Below are 9,963 nucleotides of genomic sequence, written 5' to 3' on the forward strand. Positions count from 1 at the left end.
GAAATACATTAAACAAATAATTCTTTCTTAAATAAGAAAATAAACATTGCCTAAAGCAGAGGTTCCCAAACTGTGGGGCGCGCCCCCTAGGGGGGCCGCCATGTCTTTGCGGGGGGGCGCGGGAAGCCGTCTGGATGAAAAAAACAAAACAAAACATGAACAATGTATGTGCTGGGTTTTTACCTTAGAATGGCCAACTCTCTGTTATTCCTATGTCAATTTGATACAGTAGGGTCTTCCCATATTTGTGTCCTCTGTCACTTTTATCAGCAGTTAAAATGGTTTAATCCGTTGTTAACATGTTGTAACCTGTTTTTCCGAGCCGCCTTTAAACGCAACATGAGCGCTACGACGCTCGCGCTGGGTTTACCCCTGTGAAGGAGACCTGCTGCTGCTGGGCGGAGCTACGTAGGTTTGTGTTAGAATCACGGCAGCAAACCAGTAAAACACAAAGAACTTTTCACAGTTTTTCCCTCCAAACTAACCGACTGAGTTGAGTAAAGCTGTTGGATGCAGGTAATGTTAGCTAAAAGATGACTAGCTAATATCAATACAGAACCTTTAGCTTAACAAGTACCTTGTAGGCTACCGATGTTGGTGTCTATTTTCAGCTACGTACATTCATTTTGCCCCCAAAAAAGTCGATGCCGCCCCCCCCCCCTCACATGCCGTTTCAACCAGACAGCCATTTGTAATCCATAGGGGGCACAGAAAATGTTTGGAAACCACTGGGGGGGCGCAGAAGAAAAAGTTTGGGAACCACTGGCCTAAAGTAACATTTGTGTCTTCTTCATTAATGGGTCTGGTGGCTCTCAGACCAGTCTGCAACAATCCAGGTATTCTTCTCCTTACTCCAGGTAGCAAAAGAAAAAAAGAGTGAAACATTTCAGATCATCCTGACATGAAAAGTCAGGGAAGAATTCAAAATTTGGAAATAACTGCAAAGTGCTGTAAACAGTCAACATTCCAGCTGTAGACAATTCCTGGAAACGTTAATAGGACTCCAGCTTGAAACGAGCCAAGAGCTCTGGTCGGCCAAACTGGAGTTCACCAGATTAAAACAGTCAGATATGTAAATATGACAAGATATCTTGTCAGTGGACGAGATTTGTTGCAATTGTGGAACTTTGTGTGCTCAGATATGCTGAGTTCATCTCCTCCCTGTTGGCCTGATCCGAGCAGAAGGATCAGAGTCCTGTGTAGTTTTTATTTTTATAAATTTGTCACATTCCACCCCTGACAGGAACAGATTAACATAATAAATGTCAAAAATAGAGACCATAGTCCTGCACTGCAAAAACACCACATTTTACAATGCATTTTGTCTAGTTTCTAGTGTGAATACCTCAGCATCACTTAAAATAAGACTAGGCTAACTTAAAAGTAACTTATCAGCAAGATGTAGAAGCTTGTTGATATCATTAATTCTAGACTTTTAATTAAAAGTACCAGTTCCATTGGCTGATTTTTTTTATTTCTATAGTTTGTTTTTTTTTTAACTTGTTTTAAGACTGGTGTTTATTGCACTGTGGGTATTTGTCCATGCGTGGTGATCGTGGAGTTCCCTAAAACTCGCGAACGCCCCTTACCCTCACAATCCTTACGAGGCATTCTTTGTGCACGTTTTCCTTCCACTAAACTTTCTATTAATATGCTATGGACAGAGTGGTCTCAACAGCCAGCATCTTTAGTAATACTTCACCTTCCTTGTTGATTATCATTGATAGTTTGCTGTTGAAGGTCGGGAGTCTTCTCCATATCTTTATCGGCCGTTTTTAAAAATATTTTTAAATATTTTTTTGAATTAAATATCTCCTGTAGTTTTCCGGGACGCTGAATGTTGGGTTTTTATTTGCTGTAAAACATCAAAAATCAACACAAAGACATTGGAATGCATCACTTTCATTGGAATATGTCACAATCTATTCAAGTTTGCCCTGGTCCATATTAATAACACAAAATAACTTTTTGATAGTATTTTGAATTATTAAGGCACGTGTGGATACTTTGACAGAAATATCTGCTTTCCAGCTGCATTCCCTCCTTCCAGGACTGAATGCATCATGATTCCTGGAATAAAATGAAACAGCAGAGCTGACTGTTTCTGAACAGTGCAGCTGTAGGCTGAAACATGACGGTCAAATGAATAATCTGGGACATTTAGATTAAATAATCCATCCCATGTTGTGTTTACCAGTCGAAATAACAGTCAGTCTCTGTGTTAGTAAATCCTTCACTCATATAAACACCAAACTTTTTAAATAACTCCGTGTTTTCTTGGAGCTTTTTGAGGCCTTTTACCAATTTTAAAGCTTATTTATTGCGTCAAACAGCACGTCTCATCGGCTACCTTCATAACTGTCTCTATAAACAAAGAATGGAGCCGCTGAGCTCTGAGAGATCCGCTCAGAGGCGAATAACCCGTAACAACATCGACACCAGCATCTTTTCCCATCTTTTTTCATATTTATCGCTTCTGTTTCAGGCCGGTCTTCCTACCTCCAGGCTCTCGGTGAGCCGGCAGAGACGAACCCGCAGTGCAGAGCTCCTTCTCCGGCTGTCGCTCGGAGCAGATCGGCTGATCAGGAGGAGTCAAGCGAGCGAGAGTTACCGATGCAACAACCGGAAGTGAAAGACTTAAGACTTTAAAAGGGGAGGAAACATCAGGTTCCCTTTAAATTTAAGTAAAAATCAGAAAATGAAAAGTACAAAAATAAACCCGGCGTCATTTTTGCTGGCTTATAAATGACGGTACAAACTGAACACCAGGGGTGTCTCCAGATCTAAAGGGGGCCCAGTGATCATCTGGTGTGGCACACCATGATCAAAAATATAATCAGAATACAAGTTTTATAAGTTTATCATCACATCTGAGTGAGCCAGGTTCTGGTTCTGCTGGATATTTCTTCCTGTTAAAGGATAGTATTTCCTTGTCCAGGAGGAGTGAAAGCTGCATGACTGCTGGACGTCCTTAGAAAAAAATGTAAGCAAATTTGAAGAATGAACTGAACTTGATGCACTGTTTTATTACTTGGATCAATTTGAATGTATGTGTGACTGAATTGAAATTGAAACTTTTTTGTAAAGTGCCTTCAGAAGTAAACTTAAATTAGAAGTAAACTTCTAATTTTTGATAAATATCTGAGAAATTTGCTGCTATTTTTAAAAAATAACCATTTTATTTCTACCTTTAGTTTTCTTTTTTCAATGAGATGTAATTCATAAAAAAAGGAAAGGAAAGAACGAATGAAATAAAAAGAAAAAACTGTTTCAAAGCTAATAGCAGTAATATTACTGGTACTTTTGTTGTTATTCTGTTGAGGCAATGCAATGCAATTATTCCATGGAAGAATGTAAACCTGCATTCGACAGATCTATAAATAAAAATATTAATTTGTTCCTTGTGTTTAGCCAAAGTTGTCAGGAGCCATTCTGGATCTAATCAGAAACCAGAAACATAAACACTTACCGCAATGAGGAACTTCCAGAGGTGAAGTTTTGTGAGTGAAAAGTGAAGAAAGAATCTAATGGAAGGAGAAAAGTTCTATAGAAAAACAAAGCCTCCAACAATCTAATTCAACAACAGAACTCTGAACCAAGTCCTCAGGCAGACTTGGTTCACATTCAGGGAGGGAAGAAAAGATGTGGTGGTACTCAGACATGTTACAAGCTTTATATGGATTTCCTTTTCCTCTTCACTTCCACTGTCTTCTTGGATTCAAGCTGCAGAAGGTCTAATTTCGTGGTGGTTCTAGACCCGAATTACCACACACAGCACAGGTGGCCTTTATTGAATAGTAAATTATTGGGAATTAGGAGAGAAAAGAGGAAAACATGCAGCATAAGGCCTCAGACTGGTACGTTTACATTACATGCCATCCAGTGCCCCAAAACAGAGCAATATTTCATTGTCTAAGTGCAAGTTGTAAACTCCTGAACACCAGCCCAGTTTAGGCCAATTTAATCCAACTCCAGCTTGTGTAAGTCCAGTTTGTTTGGGGAGCTGTGAATGTACAATCGAACTCTGGTCTACCTACAAACCAGGTTCTGGGTTCGGATGAATAAATTTCATATGCGAATGCCAAGCGGACTGGCTCCAAAAGCAGGAAGTTGACTACAGCGCAGGGCATTCTGGGTAAACACAACCAAACACGTAAATGTAGTGCAAGCGAATATAAATGACTCGTCTTTTATCAAAGACAAAAGAGAAGTCCTACCACCGCTTCATTTATGTTCACATTTCATTAAGAAGAAAGTTGCCTCTAGTGTCTTTTTGTGTTTCCTTCAGTGGTTCTTGGTGCAGCGCCCCCACAGGCAAGGAGGGGGAAATGGTTTGAACAATTAGAAAAGCGAGCCAGTGTAGCTGAAAAAGTAACACATTTAGCAATTTTGGTCCCCAATCAGTTGTAACAACTCCCTAAAAGTCTGTTGTGTCTTAACGCCTCAATTCAAATGCACTGTTAAAGTAAAATTGCAAAAGTAAAACATTATATTGGTCATTTAGTTACGGTTTCTGTGTCAGTGCATATCATGATAAGAAACTGTAAGAAACTCTCCACACAGCGATTGCTTCAAAGACTTGTTCTACAAGTAGGTATAAACGACGGATGGATGTTTATCCATGTTTATCAACCTCACAGCAAATGTTGCCTAGTAACAGAACCGAGTCAGATATGCACGAAAATCTGCAATAACACTCCGTTTCATCCGCGATGTTTGGTTATAAAAGGTACTTTACGAAATTAACGTGTGCATCAAGTTGTTTTCTTCACACAGATATAATTTGCGTTTACTCTAGCCAGGGAAACATACGAAGGCAATAAAGAAGAAACTGCGCCCCCTAGAGTCACAATACCAACTATGTTCCTGATCATTTGTGTCGGAACATTCTTGTCCTTCACATTTTTACTGTGAGAAGAATCTAAAATGACTCGTATTATTATTTTTGTTTCAAACTAAAGTTAATAACTTTTTTTAGGTGGTTTGTGGTGAGAAAACTCTGTTTCTAAAGCAGACACAGACCCGGAACAACAAATATAGTAAGATCTTTAAATTTCTTTCAATGGTATAAACATGGATCTGGGAAGCCATGTTAATATCTTTCCATGTAATTAGCTTATAGTAATATAAGCTAATTATGTATGTCTATCTCCGTTTTAAGCGTTCACTAACAGAGCCAGTCTGGTACTGTGGGCGCCACTCGTTTATTAATAGTAGAATTTAAGTTTCTCGTCTATTTTTTCCCGCCATATCTGGAGAAACTCTGTAGCCGAGATAGAAAATATAAAGAGCAAAGCAGAGTTTTGTTAGATTTATTTTGAAAATAAAGCGGAAGCACTAAAGACTTTCTAGCAAATTTACATAAGTCGTACTGGTGACCCTGGTGTCATCCATCGCCACCTGTTGCCAAGGTGATGAAAACACACCATCAGTTGAGTCCAGCTGGATGTCAGCCTCTTTAAAGAGATACGACATTTTGGTGAAATATTATGTATATGTTTTATGCCAACAGTGACTCATTCAATAAATTTATTAAAAATATGTCCAAAAACTTTACTCTCACAGTTAAATATAGTCCTGGATTAAATATCTGAAATGCTCAAATTCATTTTTAAAATACAGATAATGAAACATTATCTGTATTTTGCATATATAACATATATGCAAAAGGAGCCCAGACCAAGTATTTGGTGCATATATGGCTTCAGTGGGAGCACATTTTGCTGTTAAAGATATTGAAATGTGATCCTAAATAACAGATTTTTGGTTTTAACTAGCGGGAAGGCAGAATAAATGCAATTAAATAAATAAAAAGAAACACACAAAATATGTCATGAAATTAGATTTTAAATTGAATTATTGAAATAATATTCAAAATGCAAAAGTAGTTTAACTGGATTTAAAAGCATAAAGCTGAACAGAAACAGAAAATTAAGTCAACTTTTTGATATTTCAGTACAACACCTAAAGGTATGAAGTTGCTCAGTGTAAAAATTAACGTGGAGAAAATGCTGAGTAAGAATGAGACCTGCAGTAAAATCCCAGAGTCAAAGTATAAGAGATCAAAGGAACATGACAACATTAAAAAGCAGAGTGTGGTGTGCAAAGTTCACATCAGTTGGACCCTTTAAAACAAGATTACTGTTACACAAACCAGCAGAAAGTTCACCTGTTTTAAAGGTTCATATACAGCTATCCTCCATATCAACACTTCAGATAAAAACTGACTGATGTCTGTAAAAGTAAAAACTAAGATGCAGTAAAACTACTGCCAAGTTGCTACTTACCTCTGCTCCAAAGTTATTTTCTCGCTGCTGTAACATTTGGGGCTCAAGTTAACAATAAATGGTGAATATTGCCACTGGGAGCATTTCTTTCACTGTTCTAGCATGTACATACAGCAAGTATTGGCTTCAGACTTCATTGTTTTAAAAAGTGCTCAAAAAATAAAGTTCTTTTTTTTTTTAGTTTTTCTTTTTTTAGCTATTCTGCCCACCTCTGGGTATTTAGCAGCTTCCATTATTAACCAAGACAGTTTATTTTTTATTTATTATTTTTTTTAAGTTTATTCCGTTTATTAACCCACAGACTTCCCACTGAGCGCAGTGAAAACAGTTCAGTTCTCCCTCCCGCTGGTTTCTTTCTCAGTAAAGTTGTCAAACTGCTGGAACAGGAATGTTCTCGCCCAGCGTTGATCCTCTCTGTATGATAGCCAGTGCTGCACCCAAACAGATCAAGTTAACCGCGTTTCAAACGCATTCACCCGCACTTCCGATAAAACCGTCAAAATAAAACCGGCTTAACGGTTATAGCTCTGATTTTACCTCTAAAGCAAAGTCTAGATTTCGCTCATATAAGGCTGCATATACAAAAAGTAAACTTTAAAAAGAAAAAAAAAAAAAAAAAAAAAAATGGAGTAAATTATTTTATATTAATCTTTTTGTTGGACTTTCAGTGTATTTTACCCCTCAAAATATTGGTCAAATAAAATGAAAAACTATAGAGTTTATTTAGATGAAGACTTGAAACAACACACAAATAGGCTAAATTCAGTAAACTGAAAGTCAAATTTGTTGTCTACTTATTGTAATAATATTTTCTCCATGAAGAAAATTTGGAAAAGAATACCAAAAAAAAAGGAAAACTGGATTATTCACAGAAAGAGCTGAACTTATGTCCTTCAGTTGGAAAGAGTAAACATAAATAAAAGTCAAAAATCTTTCTTAAAAATTTAATTGGGACATTCCTGTTTTTGTTTTTTTGTTGTTGATGTTGTTGTCTTTTCTTTCTTTTATAAGAAAATTGATCCAACAGCAAAATAAACCTAGGAGACCTGAAGTTCCCTTGTTCAGATTAAATTAACTAGAATTTGATCAAATAGTGTTTAAAAATGTGACCAAACGAGAAGAACAGTCCAAAAACAAGAACAGGCCAATAACATTACAAATATAATGTATGTATTGTTTGTTTGTTTTTTTTTTAATTCACACCCCCCATTTCTGGAGTCACACGAAATGTATGGATATAGAGAAAAATAAAAGATGATACATAAAACTGCTTAAAAATAATAAAAGTAACTTACAGATTTATTTTTAGCCTAACTAAGTCTGTAAATTATGTTTCTAACAAATTTATTTTTCTATCACAGAGTGTACATTTTGGTTTGGATAATTGTTTAAAACATTGCCGAATCAAATTGTTGGTCATGCCTTTAATTTGAAGGTTGAGTCATCCTGTTTCCTGTTTCACAATAAAAACTGACGCAGCGGAGACAACGTGGGTCTCCCGGACTTTGACATTCCGCCACGGGTAACTAGTCTAATAAGTTGCGCTCTGTCCAACCAGCGGCTCAAACCTCGGGATAAACCCGCCTGTAAGGCTCCGGACCGCGGACATGGCTGACCTGTGGGTCTCGCTGGGTGTCCTGGCCGTCGCGGTGCTACTCTGCGAGGCGACCCGCCGAGCTGCGGCGCGTTTTCTCCCCGGTATTTGTTGGATTTACCTGCTGGAAGCGGCGTCCACCTTCCAACTCTGCTGCTGCACCCAGGAACTCAAGTTGCTCGCGGAATCCGTCCGCTTGGACCAAACGATCAGTTTGACTCTCACTTATGTCGTCACCGTTGTTCATTTATCAACTTTCAGAGAAGCGACGTGTAATCCCGCTGCGGCTCTGGAGAGAGTCTGCCGCGGCACGGCGAGTGGCAGAGCCGCGGCTCTCCTCATCGCTGTCCAGCTCGGAGCCGCGGTCGCCGCACGGTCCTTTGCAGCCTCCGTTTGGTCGCTGGGGCTGTCGGATATGCACCGCCGGCACCAAAAGTTCGGGTTCCGGTGCTTCGACCCGCTCGGTGGGACTGTGCTGGAGGCTGCTGCCGTGGAGCTGGCGTGCGCTTTCGCGGTGCAGGCCACCGCCATGCACATCCACAAGCTGGAGGAGAAACTCCGAGTTCACTTCTTTGCTGCGGTCATCACCGCTTTGGTTTACGCAGGTGTGTTGGACCAAAAAAAAAAGTAATGCAAATATGTAAAGATCCCTGGTTTTATTTATTGTTTTACAGTTGATACGATTAATCGATTATTGAAATGATCATCAACTAATTTTGAAATCTATTAATGTTAACTGGAGTATACTGACTAAAATAAAATAAAAAACTACAAAAACATTCAGAGCAATAATTAAGTCAAACTTCTACTCAACTTTAATCCGTACAGTTTGTATTTAAAGCTGCAGAATGTAACATATATTTACACATGTTCAAGCTTCACTGTAATTGTGAGAAAAAAAAATCGAGCTCCTCTACCTTCTCCCAATGCTAACTAGAAACGACCAATCAGAGCCAGGAGGCGGGTCTTAACTTTGATCATTACTAAAATAGACGATTATTTCAATAATCATTTACTCTGATTAATTGTTTCAGCTAGAAGGACAACAGAGGAAACTGAAAATAATCTCACATTTAAAACTGATAAGCAGTATGTATTATGAATTAAATGACAAAGCATCTTTAAAGGAAAACTCCAGAGACCAGAATTATTTTCATTCCTTTTGAATAGTTTCTCCATGTCTCAGGGTTTTTATGGACAACGTTTCTCAGTGGAACAAACTCCATAAAACCCCGAGACATGGAGTTTGTTCCACTGAGTATCAGAGAAACTTTGTCTTGTTTTGTTCTCTCCTGGGATCTGTGACTTAGCAGGTCTTTTATTTATTCATATTCTCACAAAGACCTTTAAAGACACTATTATAATGAAATGGCTTACAGAAAATAAAATCAGAAAACAGTTTATCTGTCTTGATTTGACAGTAAAACTACCATTCTGGCAATTGGCTGATTTGGCAATAGATTAATGTTCAGGTAAAATGATTATCATCAGCATGAGTATACTCTATAATCTGAGCTAGGACGCTAGCTTTAGCTCAGGCATCAACTGTAGTTACTACCTGACCTTAGAATGAAGTTTTGAGGAACTTCACATGTGATCTTTGTTCACTCAAACATTGTCTTTAATGAGTAATAATTCTTCATGGAATTTCCTTATTTTTTTTTTTTTTTTTTACCAAATGTGGATAACTGTATTATATATGGTTTCAGCAAGTTTGGGTTTAAAGAGCATATTTATGTGCTTTTGTTTATGTTTTGTCCTTATTTATTTATTTATTTATTTATTTATTTATTTTTTTGCAGGTGGGAGTATTTCCGGAGCCGTTTTTAATCCCGCCCTGGCTTTCTCTGTTCAGTTCCCCTGCAGTGGCCACACATACCTGGAGTACTGCTTTATCTACTGGCTGGGTCCAACATTGGGTAACGATCAGGGGTGAAAGTAGTTTTAAATTCTTGGGGGTTCTATGATAAATGTGTATCTATGTGTATATATATATGTTCCATTCGCAGATTATTATATATACAAAATTATTTCTTTGTAGCTCTTCTCCAAGTAGGCAAAATTTCTTGTCACAATTTACAA

The 9,963-nt window shown here is 38.0% G+C and overlaps 2 protein-coding genes across 4 annotated transcripts in view; one reads left to right on the plus strand and one right to left on the minus strand.

The window, feature by feature from the left end:
* LOC106962406 (glycerophosphodiester phosphodiesterase domain-containing protein 5-like) overlaps nucleotides 1-3,555 on the minus strand; it is a 19,475-nt gene extending 15,920 nt beyond the window's left edge. The window contains exons 1-2 of one of the 3 annotated variants that reach the window (XM_015056814.1): nucleotides 3,470-3,555; nucleotides 2,500-2,578 (exon numbers count right to left, since the gene is read on the minus strand). The gene's annotated coding sequence lies outside the window, so the exon portion shown is untranslated. Of the gene's footprint in view, nucleotides 1-2,499; nucleotides 2,619-3,469 lie in introns of those variants that run through there. The other 2 variants (XM_015056815.1, XM_015056813.1) reach the window with 2 other exon arrangements.
* A 4,019-nt stretch (nucleotides 3,556-7,574) lies between these two features.
* LOC106962408 (aquaporin-11-like) overlaps nucleotides 7,575-9,963 on the plus strand; it is a 7,655-nt gene continuing 5,266 nt past the window's right edge. The window contains exons 1-2 of the mRNA XM_015056819.1: nucleotides 7,575-8,486; nucleotides 9,684-9,800. Coding sequence (XP_014912305.1) covers nucleotides 7,895-8,486; nucleotides 9,684-9,800 — 709 coding nt within the window. The 5' untranslated portion in view covers nucleotides 7,575-7,894. The remainder of the gene's footprint in view (nucleotides 8,487-9,683; nucleotides 9,801-9,963) is intronic.

Source organism: Poecilia latipinna, unplaced genomic scaffold (genome assembly GCF_001443285.1).
Source record: "Poecilia latipinna isolate Pla-1442-1.1 unplaced genomic scaffold, P_latipinna-1.0 Scaffold1410, whole genome shotgun sequence".
Taxonomy (NCBI): Eukaryota; Metazoa; Chordata; class Actinopteri; order Cyprinodontiformes; family Poeciliidae; genus Poecilia; species Poecilia latipinna.